The sequence below is a fragment of the Blennius ocellaris genome (genome assembly GCF_963422515.1).
Source record: "Blennius ocellaris genome assembly, chromosome: 12".
NCBI classification, from domain to species: Eukaryota; Metazoa; Chordata; class Actinopteri; order Blenniiformes; family Blenniidae; genus Blennius; species Blennius ocellaris.
This window is the reverse complement of record NC_137661.1, coordinates 16,736,045-16,756,172: the sequence shown is the minus strand read 5'-3', so window position 1 is coordinate 16,756,172 and position 20,128 is coordinate 16,736,045. Positions and strand designations below refer to the sequence as shown.

General features: G+C 40.3%; 2 protein-coding genes across 3 annotated transcripts; both read left to right on the top strand.

Annotated features, from left to right (window-relative positions):
• The first annotated feature begins 4,699 nt into the window (after positions 1 to 4,699).
• Positions 4,700 to 11,226, top strand: mob3c (MOB kinase activator 3C). Of its 2 annotated transcripts, none has more exons than XM_080506266.1 (4): positions 4,700 to 4,876; positions 6,639 to 7,254; positions 8,019 to 8,221; positions 10,040 to 11,226. In XM_080506266.1, exons 2-4 carry the CDS (start codon positions 6,837 to 6,839, stop codon positions 10,316 to 10,318), a joined length of 900 nt encoding a protein of 299 aa, XP_080362392.1. In that variant the 5' UTR covers positions 4,700 to 4,876; positions 6,639 to 6,836; the 3' UTR covers positions 10,319 to 11,226. The 2 variants fall into 2 exon arrangements, with proteins under 2 accessions (XP_080362392.1, XP_080362393.1); XM_080506267.1 differs by having other exon boundaries at positions 9,000 to 10,170.
• Positions 11,227 to 13,162: 1,936 nt separating this feature from the next.
• tmem275a (transmembrane protein 275a) lies at positions 13,163 to 13,780 on the top strand (the record flags this gene model as incomplete). The annotated part of the gene is made up of 1 exon (XM_080505738.1): positions 13,163 to 13,780. The coding sequence occupies one exon, from the start codon at positions 13,163 to 13,165 to the stop codon at positions 13,778 to 13,780; it is 618 nt and encodes a 205-aa protein (XP_080361864.1).
• Between the last annotated feature and the right edge of the window lie 6,348 nt (positions 13,781 to 20,128).

Below are 20,128 nucleotides of genomic sequence, written 5' to 3'. Positions count from 1 at the left end.
TTTACATATCAACCTGACTGGTTCACCACCAAAAACGTATAACAATTTACACAGGAGGGTTTATGTTCAATAGAAGATGTTTTGAAAAGGCAAGGCTCTGTTTGTACACGTCTGTCAAACATCAGCATGTTTTACATTCAGACACCAAAGGTTTGGTATGTGTTTGACAGTTGAGGTAGTACACTTTGAATCTGAAGAAAAGAAAAAAGTCTGCCTGTGAGGCTCCGCACCGGACAGATATTTTAGCGTTAAAGGCGAAACTCTTAAGACAATTGGAAATCTGCAATGAGCCTGTAGCCCTATGTTTCTCACACCTGCTTTGTTCGGGGGTCATAAATTATCTACTTGTGAAGAACTTCACTTCTATGTGTTGCTTTAATTACAAGGCTCTCTTTGTACCTGAGGCATTATGGTGAACTTTTTAACCAGGGAGCACTTACTCTAAAGCCGCCGTGTGACTTATGTGCAGTAGCTATCTCTTCTCTCACATAACAGAAAGAAAGAAAGAAAAAAAAACAACTAAGAAATTGCTCAAAACAAACATTGGTCTGAATGTCAAAAAAGATTATTTTGTCATACATAACTCCTTTTCAATATGCATACATTTGTTCTGTGTTTTATTGTTTCACATTTACTCAAACTGATATAAGAAGAAGCCTTCTCGTGCATCAGTGTAGAAAATGTACCAAAGTCTTCCTTTTTATTCAGTTAAAGATACCATGAAGAAACTGTGTTGATGGTTCAGTTGCTTTGGTGGCATTTTTTTTTTAGGATTCAGGATTTAATGGCTTCTTGGAATATCGGCTTCAAAGATTGAGAGTTATCTTTCTGAGCTTATTTAAAATATGAAGATAGCAGCTCAAATGAAACAAGGCACACTACCCCTACTACTACCACTACTACTACTACTATTATTATTGTTAATAATAATAATAATAATAATAATAATAATAATAATAATATCACATCTTAAATCAAACTACATTCATCATAAACACTTTTAAAAAGTTGTTATTAAATATAGAAGTTCTACTTTTGACACTTTTTGTGTTGTTAAGAGTGAAGACAGGTCACTTGAGTGGAATTAGAGGGGTCTGAGGAGAAAAAAGGGCCTGCCTCTGGGTAATCTGATCTTGTTTTGGTGATGGATGGCATCCTGATTGACAACATGAAAATAAAAGCCTAACTGCTTCAACTTCCGACCGTGTCACATTTCTGCGTGATGACAATCCAATTCAAAGAAAAACTGGGGCAAAGGGCAGCAGAAGAAAAATATCTGTCTTGCATGTGTTCCTCAGTGATTCACCCATTGTTTACTGTGCATGCCGCCATCGAAAGCTTTGGAATGCCCCTGCATTTGTAACGTTAATCGTCACATAGAAATTGATTTTTCAATTATTCATTTACCTTGTGGGTTAACAAATCCATTACCTATGATGTTATTGATGGAGTTGAACAAAGTTTGATAATGACTGAATCGTTAAAACGTGAAGTCTTTAAAATTAACCTTGATGTGCTGAAAAACTGTCTTATCAAGAACGACACATTACACATCAGCCCCATCATGAATTACTTGAAAATTCTAAATCACAAATTTTGGGAAACTTGCATCATTTCTTCAAATGTTCTATTTACATAACATATAAATCAGCAGTACAATTTCTTTTAGATCAAATGTACCTACAACGAGATGTAATTTTGACCAAACAACAATAATAACTATTATGTTTAACTCAGACAGTCAATGAAACTAACAAGCTTGTTTCAACTGTAAACATCTGGCTAGTTAAAAGTTGATTACAGTATTTACATTCAAGCAATTGTCTAATATTTACATTGTTTATAACCTCTTGTGAGGAAGATATTTGAACATTTTAGCGACAGTTAATTTTTGTGAAGTGAAAAGGCCAGTTGCTGAAGTTTTGGGAGATGAATGTTCTATTCTTCTTTGATTCTGCTAAACAATCCAGGTTTTTTTTTCTTTTCTGGAGTTTTTGTTGTTGTTGTTTTCTCATGTCCCAAACATTAATTATTGGTGAAGATCTTGACTCATTGACGTTGGCTTTTCAGATGTATAAGTTTCTGGCAGAAACTTGGCTGCACAATTCCATTTCTGACTCTGGTGAATATCAGACAGCTCCTAAAAAGTAATTTTCTCTTAAATGCAATACTTTCTATGGTGGAACTGCAGCTCAGCCTCTAGAGTGCTCTCTGCTGCCCTATTCCATTGTGGTGATTTCAGTGGACAGTTGGTGTAACTGCAAGCATATTTACTCTGAATCCAAGTTTGCCGAGAAACAACAGCACCCCTGCCGAACACTGCTGGCATTCCATGTCAATCCTTCTAACCTTGAAGAACCCCCAGAGGTAAAAGTAACAAAAAAATCTATTTAGAAAATTGCAATTAACGAGATGTCCACTAAAGTAGACATTATGCATCAACCAGTATATAATTTAACAGAAGTCGTGTCATCTCTTCAATGCTTCTTGTGACCGTTTTAGTTTGTATGACTGGTATTCTTCTGTAAGATATTCATTCAAAATATACATTGTATGTGTTTTTCACACTTTCAAGCAGCATAGGTGTCATGAACATAGAAGTGTTCAGCAACTCAGATACTAAAATGTCAGTATTTCTCAATGAAAACTGGAAAAGTGGAAATGCCAGTCCTGCATCCTTAAAGAATTGTGGAAACTCACAATGTGTCTCTTGTTGGAGGTGGTTTGAGCCATTTATGTGTGGGACTCACAGGAATGGATGACATTGGTTTCTTTTTCAGGCCTCAACGTTGTAGATCTAAACAAATATCCAGTGTTGAAATATCTAAAAAAAATAGTTGAAATGTTTTCAAACACATAAACAGAAACAAGTGTTTTTTTTTATATTTACAATGAAACTGTAAAACAGCTATACATTTTTACAGTAAGTTCACAATGTTATATGTTGAAAGCTCTTGTGCACATAGTCCACTGGAGTAAATGCTTCTCTTACTAAGTGAACAAATAATTATTTGGGAGGGGGAAAAAGCTTTTTTTTAATGCCCTGACAAGAAAAGAAACACCTCAGAAAAATAAGAATCTTGATCATGGCTTTCATAATTCCTGCATCAGAGAGTTAACCAGATGCTGTCTATGCTTTATTTATTCTTTGGTCTATAGGACACACTGTTATTTAATTTCTGACCACAGTACAGTTTTCTATCTTTCCTCAGTCACTTTAAATTTATTTGTAAGTATTTATATGTTTTTATTTTGAAAACATATAGTCTGTGTGCATATTTACTTTGGCGAGACTGTCCGTCTCAAGAATGCTCTCTTTATATCAAGTCATATTACTGACCTGTTAACCTAATAGGTCGCATCAGCCTATTGTTTATTAAGACAGTTTACCTCTCCATCTTTTATTGCCTGTGACACACATGTTCTTAGATGTGCTGCTGGCATATAAAGTCAAAATGAAGTACAATCTTATAAACTCTTCTGACACTCTCTTGTCTGTATTTGAATGAATGAAACAAAACTCACTGAAGCCACAATCAAAAATTTGATCTCTGTTTTGAATTCAACATCACCCCGACTACAGCGTGTCATACAGGTTTCCAATAGTCAGGGTGACTTCTAGTGGATGTATGGTGTTACTGCAAATTCGATATTTGTCATGCACTTTCTGTTTAGCTTTTCCTTTAGAAGAAGTCAAATAGCTAATATATATCAGTCATGGTTTATTTTAAGAATTCCATTACCAAGGTCGGCTTGAGTGATTCTTCAGCAGATACCAAACCACGGCAACTTGACACTTGAGGAATTCACTGTTTTTATCCACTCTGTTACTTGATCGGATTCATTTTACAAAAAGGTCTGGACGCGTTCTTGTGGCAGGTTGGCTGTTATTGTCCAGTACAGAGGAAGCTGGGTCACCTCAGTGGGCCCGTTCACATCAAAACAAAGGAACCATTCAGGGCTCTCCTGATAAGAGGCCACAAGGTATCCAATAGTTTCAAACAGGCATTTCTTCATGATTTGACTGAAAATGTTGTGAGTGGACATCCAGACAAGAAGCCATATTTCTTTTAAATGGTATGTTTTAAACTCAGTAACAATATATTTAAAAGGCCAAGAATTTAAATGATATGTTTTGTGTCTTCACAGAAAAAAAAAAAAAGTGCTTTGTGGGCTGCCTGCCACACATCCCGAAATATTTGTGGGATCATTCCTCTCTCTCTCTCTCTCTCTCTCTCTCTCTCTCTCTCTCTCTCTCTCTCTCTCTCTCTCTCTCTCTCTCTCTCTCTCTCTCTCTCTCTCTCTCTCTCTCTCTCATATATATATATACTGTATATGAGACTCAAGAAAAGAGGTTGTTTTTATGAAGACCTTCACCAGAGGGCTGGGCTACAGAGTCTGGAAAGAAGGAGAAAAATGGAAAAGAGGGAGGGTATAGTCAAGCTTGAGTAAGGTCTTTTTCTTTTTCCACACAACCCTTCTTCTCTTACAATTCATAGACCGCCCACACACACACACACACACACACACACACACACACACACACACACACACACACACACACACACACACACACACACACACACACACACACACACACACACACACACACACGCACAGTGTCGAGCACAGACAAAGTCAGGATGTGACATCATCCACAGGAAGAGAAGCCAAATAACTTTTTTTTTTCTCTTTTCACTGCAGCTTCGTGAAGTCTCTTCTCTCAGTTAAGTTTCGTTCTCGGCAGAGCAGCTGGATCTGGAGTCGACCTCCACAGGGTCTAAAGTTGAGGCGGCTGGTCGTCACCGGTTCTTCCCTAAAACGTCCCACAACTCCCCACCACATTCCAGACGCACCGCTGCAGGATTTCAGAAGGGTACAGTGCAGAAAGCTTTTTTCCATTCTGTAATCTCTTTCTGTGAATGATCTCTTGAAGACTCCTCCTTTGTTTCTGGGTACTGTCCCCAGCTTGTTTATCCCCAACCCCCTTATCTTTTTATGAGCTCGTTTTTTTTTTTGTCTCACTCACTGCTTGGACTTTTTTGTTGTTGTCAAATGTGTAAACTATACTTTGTGGGTCTGTCAGTGTCGGTACTTGACCAGACATGCTTCAATCTGGCTCTGTTCAGGCATGCAGGGAGGCACAAGGGAGTCAGTCAAAGTCACAGGATTCCACTTGCTGTCACATTGTTTTCTAAAAAAAAAAAAAATCATTAAATCGTGTCTTTTGGGCCAAATGATTTCCAAGTTTCAGTGCGTCAATGAGCCGAAGAACAAATACAAAACTATAACAGTGAGCTTCCCTCTGAAGCCCTTTTGTTATGGACACGCACATGTACAATAGCTGTCTCGTGACCACGTATTCAGTTTCTCACTGATCAGGCGCACTGCTGAAGCTGAAGGAAGGAATAAAAGCACTCCTATATTTTTCCAATTAAATTAACACTAAGTAGAACTCCATCAAGTAAAAAAAAAAAAAAGGACATGGGTAAAATCCGTAGGCTGACTTCTGGAAGAGTGAGAGCACCAGTAGAAGTTCACAGAATAATCATACCTGTGTTTTTGTCTTATATTTGAGTGACGATGATCACATAGACACAGACACTTCTGCAAATGCAAGTCGCATGAGAGTCAAAGAAGCAGCGACGGGAAATGATGAGAGCTGCAGTTCAAAACGGAACGGGAGACACAAATGCGGATATAGTATCATGTTGCAACCACTGTCACTTGAATGTGACTGGACCATTAAATGTGAGGAGGCAACATATGCAATCATCCTTTCTGCAACCAAAACAACAAAACACTGAAATGAATTGAATTCTTTTGAAGTCTGGGAATATGCAACAAACCTATACTTCAATAGTTGTGGACTTCTAATCCTATCGTTCATATTCAGTTATGTTTTTTTTGTTTTTTTTAAATTATTACAACATTAGCAACCTCACATGACATGAGGTCATGCTCATAGTGAAGAATTATCATCATAAATCACCATATTAATTGTATTTTGTATACAATATATGGTAAAGTAGCTGGCAATCAGTTTTCCATAAGCTGTCACATCTGATTAAATGTTTTTATGTCACATGATGCCGCTGCAAGTCTCTGGTCACAAACACATTTTCACAGAGGACATTTTCTCCTGCAGTGCTCTTTAGGACGGTTTAACCTCAATGCGCCACAGCATGCCGTTCATTTTCTGTCGTGGCCTGATGTTCACGCCAGCTGCATGAAGCTGCTGCTATTTTTATTGATGGTTGCTACTAAAAAATCTCGTGATCCAGTTGTTTGGACACAGTGCTGTGAAGGCCATGAGGACGCATTTGTCATTTGTTTGAGGGCATCATGAGTCATTCATAAGAGTTACAGAAATCACTTTGAATTGTATTACACAACGATAGTGCACAGTAAAAAGCTACATTTATTTGAGTCACCGTAATGACACAGTTTTTCAACATCTGGCTTTGTGGTTTTTTATTACTAATTAAGTTTTGTCAAAGCCCTTTTGTAAACAATCTGACAATAGCGTTTGTGGTGTTGTAAAGATATCCTTTATAATTTGGGCCAAAGTAACCCAATATTAAAGGGGATTAACCAGGAAAAATAACCAGAAAACTCCTGTTTCTTCTCATTCACAGAGGCATCAAACAAACTGAAAACAAGAGCTCACGGCAGTCTTTTCATGACTGATCCCTGACCCTCCCTGACCTGATTTTTCGGAGCTAAAAACAGCCTTGATCGCTCTCAAAGGAAGGTTCCCACTTTACCGCTCTCAAGTCTAATTATCATTCTGGAGTGCGTAGTCTCCCCTTATCACGGGGGAAACGGCTGAGTCAATGGCGTTGTGTCTTGGACAAGTGTTCAGCAAAGACAAAACTTTCAGACCGAGGAAGCGCTTCGAGCCTGGCACGCAGCGTTTTGAACTCTACAAAAAGGCTCAGGCCTCACTCAAGTCTGGCTTGGACCTCAGGAAAGTGGTTCAGTTGCCCGAGGGAGAGAACCTCAACGACTGGATTGCGGTCCATGTGGTGGATTTCTTTAACAGGATCAACCTGATCTATGGAACAGTGAGCGAGTACTGCACGGAGCGCACGTGTCCCATCATGTCTGGAGGACTGAGGTACGAGTACAGGTGGCAGGACGGCGACGACTACAAGAGGCCCACCAAGCTGCCTGCCCTCAAATACATGAACCTGATGATGGACTGGATAGAGTCGCTCATCAATAACGAGGACATCTTTCCCACCAGAGTAGGTGTGTGTGTGAGGAGTCTACAAATGAATCTGTCTGGCTGTTACTGAGCGTGTAACCTATCACACGAGCGAGGGTTGCCTGAGTAGTGTTGTGCTGCTTCGGAGGCTCCATGAGGCTCTCCAATGTGAGGATTAAGTTCAGTCAGAGGTTAATTAGACAATCAGGCTGACATTTAGAGGAAACTCAATAGGTGCCAGTGGTGTGGTTTTATCACAGCATCATTGTTCAACCATTTAGACGAAATGAGCTCATTACTGATGCCATGACACTCATACCAGACCTTGTTTATACCACTCCAAAAACAATTCTGAATGTTTTCAATGGGGTTTTTTTTGGAGAGATTTTCACTTTCACTTTTGTATTTGTGAGATCTGCAGGTCATATGAGGTGAGAACTCAAAAAGTTTGCTCAAGTGTAAATTACTTTTGTGTACCAGGCTCTCATTCAAAGGGTCTTTAAAACTATTTAAGATAGTAAGAAATCAAAGTTAGTTGCAAAATAACTTATAATTATATGTGCTATTCGTTTAAGTTAAAATTAGAAGTGTCTTCATTTTATGTTCAAATTTATCAAAACGACTCCAAAAGGAAGTTAAATTTGGACTTACATTCTCTGACTGCAGTTTCCAAGAGAAACTCCATTATTTGTATAGAATTGCTGCATCAGTGAAATATTGGTTCTCAAATCTAGAGAATATCTGTGCTTTATCTTGGGTCCAATCCAGTTTAGTTTTTTGTTGTTTTTTTCCCCCCCTTTCAATTCAGGCGTACCTTTCCCCAAGAACTTCCAGCAGGTGTGCAAGAAGATCCTGAGCCGCCTCTTCAGGGTGTTTGTCCATGTTTACATCCATCACTTTGACAGCGTCTGCAGTATGGGGGCAGAGGCCCACATCAATACCTGCTACAAGCACTACTACTACTTCATCTCAGAGTTCAGCCTCATTGATCACTCCGAGCTGGAGCCCCTGGTGAGACGTCAACGCCACCTCAGATATATGGTTGTGAATTGAGCACGCGTGAATAAACAAGGAATGGGAAGGAGTCTTGCTCATGGGACGGCTGTCGGCGTCACTCTCACAACTGTCAGTGTAGCAAATAATCTGTTGGCTTGCTGCGTGCATCTTCAATGGACTTCTACTTCTACTGAGAGTTTTTTTTTTTTTTTTCATGTTCGTGCACATACAAAGCAAGCTGAATAGATGTTTTTGTCACACCGTACATTGAGAGAACATTACGTGACTTTTGCTTTCTTTAAGATAATATAATGTTCATATAACACTAGGAATGGATTTAACATCACACTCTCCCCTTCAGTTTCCCAATATAAAATAAGCGTGCATTGATAAAAATAATTTCTATTGAAGCAGCAAGCCTAATGAGAGAATTTGTATAGTTGTCGCAATTTTCCAACAAAAGGACCTCCATCAAGTAGGAGCAGATGGAAAACGTTGCTCCAAGCATTAATAAAAGACCTCAGTCATCATCATCATCACAAAGCATGTTTCATTTGCCTCGCAAAGTGAAACGGGGACGATTTTGTGAACGCACCACTGCGAAAGTCAACCCTATTAACAGAATTTCTTGTTTTTACATCTGTGCTACACAGTGCAGTTCTTTTTGTTATTTGTGGAGGAGCAATAGCTTTATTTTCATTTGAGTAAATACTGTTCCGAATATTGATAATGCACCAGCATGTCATGTTGCCGCCTCGTGCTAAATATCATGTCTCTCTTCTTTTCCCTGCAGAAAGCGATGACAGAGAAGATATGCAATTGAATAAACCCACATGGACAAAAGAGTTTACATTAAGACATTATCTGAGCCCCGTGAAAAGACATTGACATTGAAACATTCAAGACAAAACATTTGTTTGTCATTGACACATTTCAAGGACATTTGCATGAGTGTTTTGTTGAACAAACTAACTGACACACACTTTCAAATGGTGGTGTTGTACCTTCACAGAAGTTTTCATTTACTGACAATATGATGCTGTGATGCCATTTTTGATGTTTTTGTGTTGATTTTTGATACTTCAAGAAATGTGTACTCATTTACTTTCTGCTCTCTTTCTAATGTACATTTTCCTGATCTCTTGAAATATTTTAATATACATGATCTGTAGTGTATCTTGGTGACTGGGAGAATTTATATAATGTTTTGTCATTAGTTTAAACATGTTCTCAGGCATAGAAATCCAGGTTATGCCACTGAATCATATCTATCGTCACATTCCACCAGATAAGCTGGAATTACTTTGAAACAGGTGCAAATGAAAATCCGGCATTTAGAACATCCCTACTAACGGAACATATGTTGGTATAACCAACACATATACTACAGAAAGCTGTGATGCTCAAACTACACACAAACTCTGAATGTAACATCAAACATGTAAAGGTATTGAAGGCGGCAAATGCTTTCCAAAATCAAAATAAGATGTAAAAAGGTAATTGCTTTTCAAAATGCTAAAACTAAATTTTAAAAAACGCTTTCAAAGTACAATAGATCGTCAAAGTGAATACACAACCGGTGGGGGACTCCTCCCCCTTCTCCAGGTGGAGGAGTTCAAGTATCTCTGGGTGTTATTCATTAGTGATGAGAAGAGACAGATTGGGACAGGCGTCTGCAGTAATGTAGTCGCTGTCTGTGACAAACTGTTGTGGTGCAGAGGGAGCTGAGATGGTCAGTCTACATCTCCACCCTCTCCTATGATCATGAACTTTGGGTCATACTGTAAGAATGACATCACGGATACAAGTGGCCAAACTGAATTTTCTCCACAGGGTGGAGGCGTCACTCTTCGTAATGGAGTGAGGAGCTCAGCCATCTGGGAGAGATGCTTCTCCACACTGGGAGGAGCCAGTTGTGGTGGTTCTTGGTCGCCTCCCTTTGGAGGTCTACCAGGCACGGGAGGACTCGCTGAAGAGATTGTGTCTCTGGCTTCTTCTGGGAGTGGTTTGGGGTCCCCCCCCCCCCCCCCCCCAAGAAGAGCTGGAGGAAGTTTTGGGGGACAGAGATGTTTGGGCTTCTCTGCTTGCTGTACTGCCATCGCAACCACATGAAAGGAAAGAAAATTAATAGATGGGTGGAGAGTTACCAGCTTCAGGGACTGCAGATTTACAGCATTTCAGAATAGATATCAAATAAATGAGTTCAAGGAGCAAATACATCTGCACATCAGCTGTAAAGCTACAGTCCTGTATGGTTTTTACCAGATCCTACATTGTGTAATGATCAGCATGTTATCAGGTTCTCCATGAGCTCCATGTTGACACATTAATTCAAATGTGTATTGAAGGAGGGAGACATTTAAAACCACACACACATCTAGTGCAGCCCTGTGTAAGACACATTTTTAAATCCGGCGTGTTAAAATGTACATGATCACTATTGAAATGGGATTTCCCTGCCATAATGACACAAGTCGACCTCACTATTGTAATGTAAGTGAAAGATAAGTGGCCTTGTTGTATTTGAATGGACGTGATAGATGGGCCAGCATGACACAGAAGGACAATTGACATTTATTTTTCATTTATTTTTTTACTCTTACATGTGTTGTTGAAATCAAGCATTTTGAGAAAGAGAGCAGACTCTTTAAAGATGTGAGATATATGTTTTCAGATCTTCCATATAAAATTCTGCCTCCTTCCTTGAACAAGAAACATCCTTAACGACCAGAGATCACAGCAGAGGCCACCGCCTTTAACCAACCATGTGAGGCCAAATCCAAACTCGTCCTCAGACACACAAAGAGAAATACCCAATTCCCGAAAGGACCTGAACCCGAGTCAGGTGACTCCAAAGCCTGAAGGACCAGCACAATGTCCTTCCTGCCTTCTGTGTTTTGTGTGAACAAGTGACTCACATTGGTGTTTGATTAGTCGTATCCTTGGGAAAGTACTCGTATCAAACAAACTTCACCTTGAGCTTTGCAGATGAAGTTAAGTTATGTCTTCTACCAGCTGAACACTCGTCAAAACAGCTAAAGAAAATGTTTTTTTCTCTACACAAAGTAAAATAAAAATGTTTTTAAATCTCCTTTGTTTTTTCTTTTCTCTTTGTCAAGTTTTGGGATATAACTTACAGAATGTTGTGCTTTAAGATACATTTATCAGATTCAGTCGGTTATTCTGGTGTTTTTAAATAAGATTCATAATGTCAAATTCTTAATTTTATAGCCCCTACTTTTACTTGACTTCATGCACTTCCTTCTGAAATGACCCCTTATTTCACATTGTTGCCATGGACACCCCATTCCTGTTAGGCTGAGAGTCTACATAGGCTGGTTGACAGTGAATGCTCACACATTAGGGAACAACTGCTTGCGACCCCCTCCCCAGCCCACACCCTTTCCATTACCTTGTAATGGTTTCAAAAGAGCTCCAATTATGGTAGCAACTATGATGTCTCGCTGAAAATTTGCTGAAGCTTTTACGGGGTCTTATGCATAAAGCTCTCAGCTCTCACGTCCATAACATATTTTCATGGGCAAAATAATTTAAACAAATGACATTATCTCTACATAATCTGTTATATAATTTCAAATAAATTATCATTCTTTGTTTTTTGCTAATATCGTCCATTAGATAGCTATTTGCTTTTCATAATATGTCTATTACATTCGAGGAAATGTGTTTGAATTGAGGGGTTTTCATTCAGAAACTTTGCTTTTGTGTAGCGCGAAGGCTGTAGATAGGAGAGGGAGAGTAGGCGGGTGTGAAAAACCCTCTGACATATGCTGTGTCCTTGTTGGTGTATCTAGGATTTAAAATCCAAGATACTGTACACCAAATCCTGGATTTGGGAAATCAGAAGAGAAATCTTGTCGATACACAGTATGTGGAAACTGGTAAGTGACAGGCAAAATATAAACAAATAAAATAATGCTCAACGAAACTACAAGCTGTTCAAACCTTGTTTAAATGATAACAACACTGTAATCATACTTGATTTATTCAGGACACACAAGTAAAACTCAATCATCTCATAGATGTGGTATGATTGGATGCTGTGTGTGCGCCCCCAGTGGTCATGAGGTGGCAGCGCAGCAGAGGCTCACTCCGTCCACCCGCAGGAAGGACCGCTCCGGTCTGCTGCTCATGTTGCGCTGCGATGAACGGAGGGAAGACACCCGCCGTGAAACAATGAAGTTATGGCTCTGATTCAGGTAAGTGAGACCAAAGATTTATGACAAAAATGTTCAAAGTTTTGTTTTGTTTTGTTTTTTTCCTCTTGGTTTTCTTTTCTTGCGTGTTCAGTGGGGAGGACAATCACTGACGTTTTGTAGTAGTAGTAATCTACTAAATTGAAATCTGTAGCGTACTGTTCAAAACCAGTTTGAGTACGAAACTTGTGAAGTGTTCAGTTCAGGTAGATAGATAGATAGATAGATAGATAGATAGATAGATAGATAGATAGATAGATAGATAGATAGATAGATAGATAGATAGATAGATAGATAGATAGATAGATAGATAGATAGATAGATAGATAGATAGATAGATAGATAGATAGATAGATAGATAGATAGATAGATAGGTAGATAGATATGAATCTGTTAGAAAAGCAGACAACAAATCAGAAATACAGTTACTGTGAGCCAGGTGTAAGAAAACAAATAAAGAACATTTCAAAAGACGACAGTATGTAGCTGCAGAACTGTAATAATCATCTCAATTTCATCTTCGAGTCATGAAAAATTAATATTTGTTTTAACACCTATGTTAGTAAGTTCATCATTATTCCAAAACCATTGACAGACAATTCTCTGAAGAAAAAAACAACAACCAGAATCTTAAGAAATCCTGCTCATTTTCTAAAAGATCTCACTTTTTCTGTCTCTTCTTTTGGTTCTGCATTACCATCTCTCTCCCTGAAGTGATCAATCATTAGTCTGATCAGACATGGTGCTACCTGAGAAAACCTCCCGAGCATGTGCTCCCAAAAAGACCCCCGAGCAGCGTGCCCTCCGGCACCAAAGCCTTCCCTCTCCCGCCCTGTGCTGCGCCTGCGGGCTCTGCATCATGCTCGCCGGCATCAACATCACCCTGGTGGGAGCTTTCGCCTTCGGCACCTTGATCCCCACGGGTAACCCTCCCATCGTCATCGGACCTCTCCTCCTGTTGGTCGCATTGTCTTTCTTCATGGCATGTTGCGTGGTCAGCAGGAGACACCCAGCCAACATGGCGAACAAGGCCAAAGGAGGCGAGAAGTGGGGGCTGATGCGGATGGGGACGGCGGCTTTCGAGATGGAGACGAGTGAACATACGCTTCAGGAAACGACGGCCGTTCAGCTCAGCCCCACGAACTCCCCGAGCACTTCTCAGAAGTCTAACTCCAGCCAAGGGGACGCCGCCTCCGCCGCCGCCGCCGCCTCCGCCTCCGCCGCCTCCGCCTCCGCCGCCTCCGCCTCCGCCACCTTGCCCTGCCAGAATGGACTGTACGTATCAGAGATATCTGAAATGAGCATCCCTGAAGATAAACCCAGTCTGACCTCTGACCAGAGCATGCTCACAATGTAGCATCGACTTTGATCAGACTTTCTACCAACATTTGTGCAAAAACCTTTCAGAATAATATCTTGTTTATTCCTCTGTTCACATAAACACATGAGCTTGTCACAAACAGAAGGAAAAGAGCTGATAAGATAATTCAGTGTTGGCAGGAGTCGCAGGAAGAGGGTCAGTCTGGTGGTCAGCTTTTATAAGGATAATGCGGGGGTTTTTTGTGTTTGTTTTAATTCTTTCAATGAAATCATTACACAAATCAATAATAAAGGGGAAAACGTTATTACTTATTCTATTCAACACACTATTTATAATGATATAAGTTTAATACAGATAAAATAAAATGATAAAACAAGCAAAGCAACAAGGTTGCAGACTATATATCAAGATTTGTCAATTATTTTATATTTAATCATTTGATGAGCACAGACTTTTCCAATATTTAAAGACTACTTGGTGTGACACAAATGATGTGAGCTGGAAGAGTTAGGGGAGGATTGACAGTGGTTAGTGTCTGTCTCTTTAAACTTGGAGAAACAGGTTTAGTTTATAATGCCAAATTTCTGCATTTGTGTGTACATTTCAGCATGAGCTTTCAACATATGCACTAACATAGCTGTTATTGTTTTATTTTCAGTGTCTCACACCAGTTGCAGTAGGTGATATTGTGACTGTGACCTGTGTTGGGATCACGATTCAGTGACACAATGATGCTCGGTAAATTTCTGCATATATATGTTTTCTTCAAACAAAACCAGAAAAGGAGATAGTAACCTAAAATCAAGTGTATGTCTAGGTGTTGTTAATTCAAATTGTCCTATAATCATATCTTACTGATTGACTGTGATTAGTACTCTTCACGTTAATTTCTGATAAGAATGTTGAGTTTGTGCACCCAGATTCATGTGAGTCATGGAAGTCGTTTTTGGGGAAATTTAAAAAGCAACTATTTTCACTCAGATCAAAATGACTGTTATTGCCTTTTTAACTGATGTCATCGGTTGCAGTGAGTGACAACAATTCAATAACAGTTTTTTTTTGTTGTTTTTTTCATTTTTAAATATGTCAATACATATATGGAAGGCCGCATGTCAGTTTTGTAAGTAAACACTGTGATTTCTGAGTGTTTATATATGTAGAAACAAAAATAATTTTGCTTGTGTACACAAAAAAGCAACAAAAAAAAACCTTGTACTGCAGGAACAAAAGCTAAGAGGTATCAAACACGTTGACAGCTTCATGCTGGTTACACTTGTAAAGAAGAATGTACATGTTGCAAAGATAATTCGTTTGTTATCTGAGAAGCACCAGCGGCGGCAGTGCAAACAGCTCCTTCCGTACAATGTTGCCCATCACTTGGCATCTGACCCAACAGCTGCCAGCAAAGGCGGGAGCGCTGTTTACTCATCACCATACATCTGCTGTCCACAAACACAGCAAGACACACACTGTGATCCCCTCACACAGCTCAACCCCTGGAAGAGATAACACAACAGCTGCCACCTATTATTATTGTGTGTGTGTGTGTGTGTGTGTGTGTGTGTGTGTGTGTGTGTGTGTGTGTGTGTGTGTGTGTGTGTGTGTGTGTGTGTGTGTGTGTGTGTGTGTGTGTGTGTGTGTGTGTGTGTGTGTGTGTGTGATCAAGCCGTATGATTTGGCAGCGAGCGTGTTGTGCGGTTATCGAGTGACTCACAAGTACGGCAGGTCGGTCCTGTGAGGCGGTGGATGACACGTCTTGACACCCTGAATCATCACAACAGAAGTAGCGTGGCGGTCACGTTGCTCTGAAACGTGCCTTGGTGGGGGTCACGTCGTACGGTGCCAGCCTGCAAACAGGTTGCTGTGGCCGAGTTACACCAGAAACATACATTTTCTTGTATTTTGGATTATTTCACTTAAGTAGAACTTTATTAAAAGGAGGTGTCACGCATCAACACAAGACTATCTCTGATGACCTATAATGACATGTTCACATTATTTCCATCTGATGCTTGTCTCAACAGAAATTAATGTTCAGATTTGAATGTTCTCATAGTTAAAGACAGCTTTTTCTTTCACACTGCCGTGTGCCTGACTGTGAAATTGTTGGGTCACAAGATTCTGTACTGTGTTGTTGTAAAACTGTGTGTAAAGCTTTGTGCGTGTGTGCATGTGAGAGTGAGACCACATGAAGCATGTTCATTGGTCATGTGTAAAAACGTTTTGATGTAGACGAAATACATTTAGTGTTTTGCCTGACATTCTTTACATTAATGAACGAGCCGGTGTACGTGTATGTAAAGCCGAGTATGTGAACAAGAGTGATGATCGTCACGACCAGTCAGCTGACGGCTGCGTTGTTGCTCCTCCTTATCAGGCCCATTCGGTTGAGCGGGTCTGTTAAGGAGAACTGCCTCATTAAAAGTGAGTATATTAACACCACCTTGTGGAGATAAAATTGTAGGATACACAAAAAAAAAAGGTTTACTGAACGAATTGTGTTATTAATTTAAGACTCATTCAATAGCAGCCCCTCATTTAAGGTGTCATACTGGTTGTAGAGGTTAAAGTTGTATTGTGTCTACTGTTGTGATCACTGTTTGTAAGCTAAATACACAACCTGTGTTAAAACACTGACAGGTGCGTTCAAGAGTTTACTATCAGTAATAGTATTATTGTTGCAACAACACGTTTTGACGTTAGAGGGCAGTATTGTATTTTGCACTGTATATCTGACGACGGCTGTGTTGAAGCGGAGGTAAGAGACGGGACTGTGCTTAGTTTTATTTGAATATGTATCATCTTTATGTTACGAGTAAGATTTGATTATGCATGTTTACAACGCACTTGATGAATAAACTAAACGTAAAATTTAAAATAAGAGTGCGTGTCTGGAGTCTAATGTAACTGTATCGCATGGTCAGGTTAAAAAAAAATACAGGTCAGTATTTGTTCTCGCTTTGCAATACAACATAAGTGATTTAAATAAGCAGGAGAAATCATGAAAGAAACTATCTTTGTTGGGTTCTTGCACTTAATTTAAGTGGGCAAAACCTCAGGTGAAAAGGTCTGTAACCAAATCATCAAGCCCTGAAAAGTGCCTCACTCAAAAAGACTTGGATACTGTATAAATTAAAATGCAAATGGACTGATTGTAATTTAATGATCAGTAATTAAGTTAAATAAGGAGAACGAGATATTCTGCAATCAGATAACATAAACTATAACATAAAAATGTTATAGAAAAAAATAATACAAGAAAATGTTGCATTCCTTATATTAGTTCTAAATTCATAAAACTGTATACATTGTATTTACAACATTAATACGTTATTAAATGTATGTTTTTATGACCAAACTTTTAATGTACATATTCATGTAATGTACTTGGAAAAACTGTCATCTTTAAATCTCAATTCTTGTTTTTATGTCATGGGATGAGCAACATTTTATCACAACGTCAGTACGTCTGCTATGAAGCCATCACAACCTCGAATGGTGTTTCGAAAGTTGCCATCACTGCTGGTTCGTCCTTGGGCCTCCTCCGACCCAGAACACCCCCCCCCTGCCCGCAGCTCACTGCGTTTCAGAGGGATGCAGTGATCCTCCCAAGGCCCTGAACAGCAGCCAGGATGTCTCCTCACCGCTGCTTGAAAAATGCATTTCCCACAGGTAATACGCTGCGTTCCCAGATACCCAAACGAAAGAACAATAGCAAGGTTACATTGTGATTGACCCCCGTGTGAATGTAATCATCACCGGGTGAATGACCCGATGTGTCTGGTACAGGCGGAACTTTTTTATACACGGCTGATAAGTGGTTTGCTCCTGCATTTTTGCGTAAGCCATTTGTCTTTCCATCCCACCTCTCTTGTTGGGTAGAGCAGGCATTTAATATCCCACCTCTTGAAGTGAGGTGCCATTAATTTTATCCCTCTTTTCCGTTTGCTAAGTGTCCTTCTAAACAGCAGCCGGCTCCATCTAATTCCTAATGACTGTTGTGAGTGCTGACTCTGCTATTGTAAAACAAATGATATCGCTGTCCTGTTGGAATAATCCTAATCTATTTGAATGGAAGGGGCCGTATTAAAATGACAAAAGGGGGAGGATATTTCCATCTCATGATAAATGTGCAAATGTCCACCAAAGCTGAATCAGACACCACTTTTTAATGGCCTGATTGCGCGTTCATTTCTCGCCTCATTCTCTAGCAGCCCTGCTCCCTCCTTTGTAATACGGAGTTGGTCATATTTTGTCCCAGATTAGTATAGACGCCAGCTGACAGTTGCCTCTTCTCAAGGTATTTAGAAGACATAATTCATTCATAGATCTAGAAGTGCTCCCATTTGTCATCCCCATTTTTATGCTCGGGCTCTCCACAGTCACTCATTTCTCTCTCTCTCTCTCTCTCTCTCTCTCTCTCTCTCTCTCTCTCTCTCTCTCTCTCTCTCTCTCTCTCTCTCTCTCTCTCTCTCTCTCTGTGTGTCAAGGGAGATGAGGGCCAGGGCAGTTTTCAGCTGATGTATTAGCTGGCATATGCAAGCAATGAATTATCAAGGAGGAAAAGGAGTCAATTATCCACTCCTAAAGAGAGGCCAGCCCCGTGTGGCCTAGGGGCCCCTTTCCATATTTACCAAATCATTTCACAGTGTGGAACACGACTCGACCAGGACACACTTTGCAGACACCACACACACACACACACACACACACACACACACACACACACACACACACACACACACACACACACACACACACACGACCCCCTTCAGCTTCAGCTCAACCGTGCCCCCCCCCCAGCACGTCACTTTCCCTCCCGTACATGCTCAGTGCTCGCTCTTCGGCTAACAAGGACAGGTGACAACGCTTCAGATCCATATGGTAATAATCCATTTTATACGCACACCAACTCTTCAAACAGATTTTGGGTGAGCTGGAATAGCCATACCATGACCGTCAGCCATTTTGCCGTGTCCCAATTCCCTCCCCTGACTCCCCTTGAATCAAAATAGGGCCCTGATTGACTGTGCCACTCTGACTAATAGAGTGGCTATGGTAAATGAAATACCCGGCACTTTCATTCCAAAGTCTCTTACCCCCTGTGTCCCCAGTCACTTTGCCCTGACATATTTTTTAGAGATTGAGTGCTCTATCCTGTTTTTGATGAGGACAGGCTGAGCTGAGGTGCGTGCGGCGGCGGCAGCGACGGTGGCGCCTCAGTGCAGTCAGGACCCTTGGACACGGGCAGCCGAGCTGACAGGGCCTCCGGTGACTGACGGGGCTGACACTTAGGGAAATGAGGTCATTAGACAGTATTATGAGTGGGCTGATAGCTCTGTAATGGGTTTTAAGTTTGGAATTTAACTCAGAAGCCCACCGGGGATGGGTTTGATGTGTAGGCGGACAGGTGGGTTATTCCGGAATAAAGAAGGCAGTTCTCGAGGGCATGAGGGAGAAAACGGGTTTGTGTTGAGAAGAGGAGAAAAGAGATGAGGGAAAAGGAGAGGAAATTGTGAATGTTCTACAAAATGAAGCACACAGTGAACCCCTTCAATGAAAGAAGAAAGTTTTAACAGATAAGTCACTTTTTGTTTTGGGGCCTGGATTATGAGATTGGACTTATCCAAAGAAATGTTCTTTTCTTTGTTTTGATATGAGTGTTCAAACTGAAATAAAAAAAAATTTAAAAAAAGGAAAATGATCTCTTCCATCCAGATGATTGTCTTTTCCAAAAACTGTGTTAATCTGCTATGGCTTCATGGCAAAAGGTACAGAGTCCTAAAACAATGAAAATGTCCCTTTCCCATTGTTATTTTTCCAAGGTTTATAATTTTTCATGCTGTATGCACACATCTTCCAAGCCGCCTTAAGTCTTAAGTAAGGACGTCTAAATTTAGTGCATAACGATAAACTCTTAAGTTATAAGACATAGGGTAATGCGTAAGGGTGTTAAAACCAGTGGGATAGTTTAGTGGAGATTAAGGGACATATCAAAGACTTGTGTAAAGCTCCATCAAGAGCTATGCAGCTGTTTTTGTGGGCATCTGCACATGCTTGTTGGAAAAAGAGGGCAGGAGTGACTCAAAGAGCTTTGGCAGCCAGTGAGTGACTGATAATGTCTCACCATTTCTCCCATTACTCCTTTTGGCCATGCTGTGAAAACGAATGGGCCACTTTATTGCCACCGTGGACCTTGCAAGTACTTTTGAGAGGGAAGATTTAGAATGGTGTTATGGCCGTCCAGTGGAGGGCAAGACAAACCACAAGAGGGGATGAAATGGATGAGGACGGGGGCAAAGCGATGACGGCCGTCTCATTCACTCCGCTGACTTACTTTGGGGGGGAAAGATGAATCACTGCTTGGCCTCAGTAAAGGGGTTA